General features: G+C 26.7%; 1 protein-coding gene across 5 annotated transcripts in view; it reads left to right on the top strand.

Moving 5' to 3' along the window:
• Nucleotides 1-381: 381 nt before the first annotated feature.
• The window catches only part of LOC102678395 (BUB3-interacting and GLEBS motif-containing protein ZNF207), a 13,902-nt gene continuing 10,720 nt past the window's right edge, over nucleotides 382-3,563 (top strand). For 4 of the 5 annotated variants that reach the window (XM_006614938.2, XM_006614935.2, XM_031510093.1 and 1 more), the window contains exons 1-5: nucleotides 399-582; nucleotides 1,608-1,734; nucleotides 1,834-2,198; nucleotides 2,382-2,715; nucleotides 2,787-3,177. In XM_006614938.2, the coding sequence (XP_006615001.1) occupies nucleotides 542-582; nucleotides 1,608-1,734; nucleotides 1,834-2,198; nucleotides 2,382-2,715; nucleotides 2,787-3,177 (1,258 nt within the window). In that variant the 5' untranslated portion in view covers nucleotides 399-541. Of the gene's footprint in view, nucleotides 583-1,607; nucleotides 1,735-1,833; nucleotides 2,199-2,381; nucleotides 2,716-2,786; nucleotides 3,178-3,563 lie in introns of all 5 variants that reach the window. The other variant, XM_006614934.2, reaches the window with a different exon arrangement.

Below are 3,563 nucleotides of genomic sequence, written 5' to 3'. Positions count from 1 at the left end.
TATATATATATATATATATTACATATTTGTGATTTATTAGATATTATAAATATTATAAATAAGATGCAAAAATATTAAAAGATATATAAAAAATTAAAGTATTGTCATAAAATGATATATAAATTTCTGTTTATACAATTGTTTTAACAAATTAAATATATTTAAAACCAATATGTTCAAAATTTTATTAATATAAAATAATATAAAATTTTATAAAGAAAAAAATTTGATTTGTTATTTTTTTTATTTTAATTAAATGAGAAATGTTGACAAAATATAAATAATCAGTAATATTTTTTAGAAATTAATTAGGGAAAATTTACTCCAATAAGCTAGTAATTTTTAAGTAATACTATTGGTTACACACACACAGTTCCTTCCGTCAAATACGGAAAAGATGCAGTCGCCATTTTACATCGTCGATTTTTACGTGTGTGTGCAGTGCAGTTACTTTACGACTTAAATTCTTATTACGTGGGCGTAAAACATTTAGTGGCATATTTTTTAATAATTTTCAATTGCTAAAAGTTAATAAGAAAATATGGGACGTAAAAAGAAGAAGCAATCAAGACCCTGGTGTTGGTATCCTTTTTCAAAATATCCTTTATTGTGGGATATACTTTACGTAATTATGTTTTTCGATCATAAATCAAAATTATGACTATATCGTTTTTAGAATCATAAGATTAAAAAAGTTTTAAAAATGTATTAATCTCTGTATTATGTTATCTTATTACATTTTAGTTTACAATTTAAAAGTTTCTTATTGCAACGGGTAAAACATTTTTAACACGTTAAGTAAAAGTGTATGACGAGTTAAAGTGGCTGAATCCGTGAGAAATCGATATTTCGTTAGCAACTATATTCGGCTACATTTTTTTCATTAAAGGTATTTATTTACGAAATAAAGAGTAGATTATATAATTTTGTATTAATAAATCAAATTCTAAGATAAGTTCTGATAATTACTTTTTACTATTTTGATTGAATTATTATTTACTTATTATGAAATATTTATATATACATATATATAAAATACATGATTTAATGAAATAAAAAAATAAAAATTACTATTGAAATACAATTTAAATATATATATTTAAAAGATTAATATTAATAAAAATTTAAAGATAAAAGAGATTATTTTCATTTATGATAAGAATTAATTATTTTCATTTATGGAAATTTTTGTAAACTAATAATATTATAAACTATAGTTTTTTTATTAAAACTACTTTAAATATTGATTCAAACTTTTTCTAAATTTTAAAAGAAAGAATTTCTAAGATAATAAAATTTTTATTTGATAAATAATTTATTATAATTATAATACATAAATAAATTTGTTTGTTAAAGAATTTAAAATTTTATAAAATTAATTTAAATATTTCTTAATTTTATTATCAGATTATTAAGTGTTATAATCATTATTTATTTGATATTTATATGAAATATATTATTATTTTCATAATTATGATAAATCATAAATGATTGAATAAATAATATAAATTTATATTTTTAATATAATTTTAAATTATTAATGAAATATATTGTTTAAATTATTATGTAACATTTATATTTATATTGTCCTTAATTAGTTTATTAAGGTATTGTAATCGGGAGTTTGAAGATGAAAAAATTCTTATACAACATCAAAAAGCAAAACATTTTAAATGTCACATTTGTCATAAAAAGCTTTATACGGGACCAGGACTTAGTATACATTGTATGCAGGTAATATTAATAAATTTTTATATTATATTATATTATATAAATTTGAATAAATTGTCCCATATATAAAGATATCAAAAAATTGTTATCTTCATATTTTAGGTACATAAAGAAGCAATAGATAAGGTACCTAATTCTTTGCCAAATCGAAGCAATATTGAAATAGAAATTTATGGTATGGAAGGTATACCACCAAATGATGCAAAAGAGCATGAAAGGCAAAGAAATGGTGGTAGACCTGGTTCACCAAGTTCAGGTGAAGATGAACCAGTTCGGAAAAAAACAAAGCCAGAAGGTTTATTAGGTTCTGCACCAGGAGCAATGCCTACAGGTTCCAACATGATGCCAGGTGTAATGCCAGGTATGGCAGCTCATCCTGGTATGCCACCAATGGGACAGTTCCCACCACCCATGCATCATATGATGGGACCTATGGGTCCCGTAGGTCCACCTTTCATGGGTCCTGGGTATGTATAATTTATTCTTTTAAAACCAGACAACGCAAAAGAAGAGTTAAATATCTGATATTAATTTAATGCAAGTTAGGTAAATACAATCTAATGTTTTTAAATTTGTAAATGTTTTAAAAAAAATATAAAAATAATAGAAAAAATATAGGAATAAATTCTTTTTCTTTTTTCTTTTTATAGTATGATGCCTGGAATGCCAGGTATGCCACCAGGTATACAACCACCAGTGTCAGGTGCATCCATACCGCCAACACGACCATTATTTCCAAGTGCTGCAGCTGTTTCGACAGCTGCATCTACATCTGTGACTTCTCCTTTAGGCACAGATTTTAAACCAATTACATCAGTGGCTGGTGGATCTATAGGACCTGTTAAGCCAACATTCCCTGCATATAGTAATGCAGATAGCAATACTACGACTAATAATAATATTGGAAATGATCAGAAAGTAAATCTTATAGCCACTACTAGTGCTGCCATTAAAATCATTCATCCTCCAGAAGATCTTAGCTTAGTAGGTTAATTTTTTTTTATTTATGTATTAGTAATAGATATAGAAATTAAAAACAAATTTATATACTTCAGGAGGAAATTAGAGCAAGACTTCCAAAATATCAGCGTCGTCAAACTGAAGAAACTCGAACTGTACAAACTGCTGATGCCAATCAGCAAGCTGCTGTATTACAGCAACAACAACAACAGCAACAGCAGCAGCAACAAGCTGCTGCTGCTAATGCAGCTGCTGCATTTCAGGATCAACAGCAGCGACAACAAGCGGCTTTAAATGCACTTCAACAACAACAACAAAGATTTCAGAGACCTCCACAAGCAGTAATGGTTCCTGCATCTGCAGCGATGCCTGTTAGTTCTGTTGCATTAATGGCTCCGCTTATGCGGCCCACTATGACTCTAGCCGCACCAGCTCTGATTCATGGAGGTAACATGATGCGACCGCCCCCCATGGGCCTACCACCAGGTAAGTCTCTATGATTTTAAATACTCATCTCTATTTCAACAAGAGCATCTCATCAATATTCATTAATATGCGTAAATATTATCAAATTTAAATCAAATTGTTTTTATATCCCTTCCAATATCTTATTAGAACTATTGAAGATATATTAAGTAAATGCCTAATACAATCTTATTTTATATTATTGAATAAAAATTTATTTTTTTTTTGCTCTATCTTCTGATATGTCTGATATTTCTTCAATGGTTTAATATTTATTTCTTGTTTCAAAGACAATGAAAAATCATGTTCAAAATACTTGATCCGAAGTAAAATATATTGACGTATACATATGTATAGATACAATATATAATATATAATACTCATGAATCAAGTACAGAAATGAATCA

Source organism: Apis dorsata, unplaced genomic scaffold, assembly GCF_000469605.1.
Source record: "Apis dorsata unplaced genomic scaffold, Apis dorsata 1.3 scaffold_200, whole genome shotgun sequence".
In the NCBI taxonomy this organism is placed as follows: Eukaryota; Metazoa; Arthropoda; class Insecta; order Hymenoptera; family Apidae; genus Apis; species Apis dorsata.
This window is presented reverse-complemented; position numbering and strand designations above follow the sequence as displayed.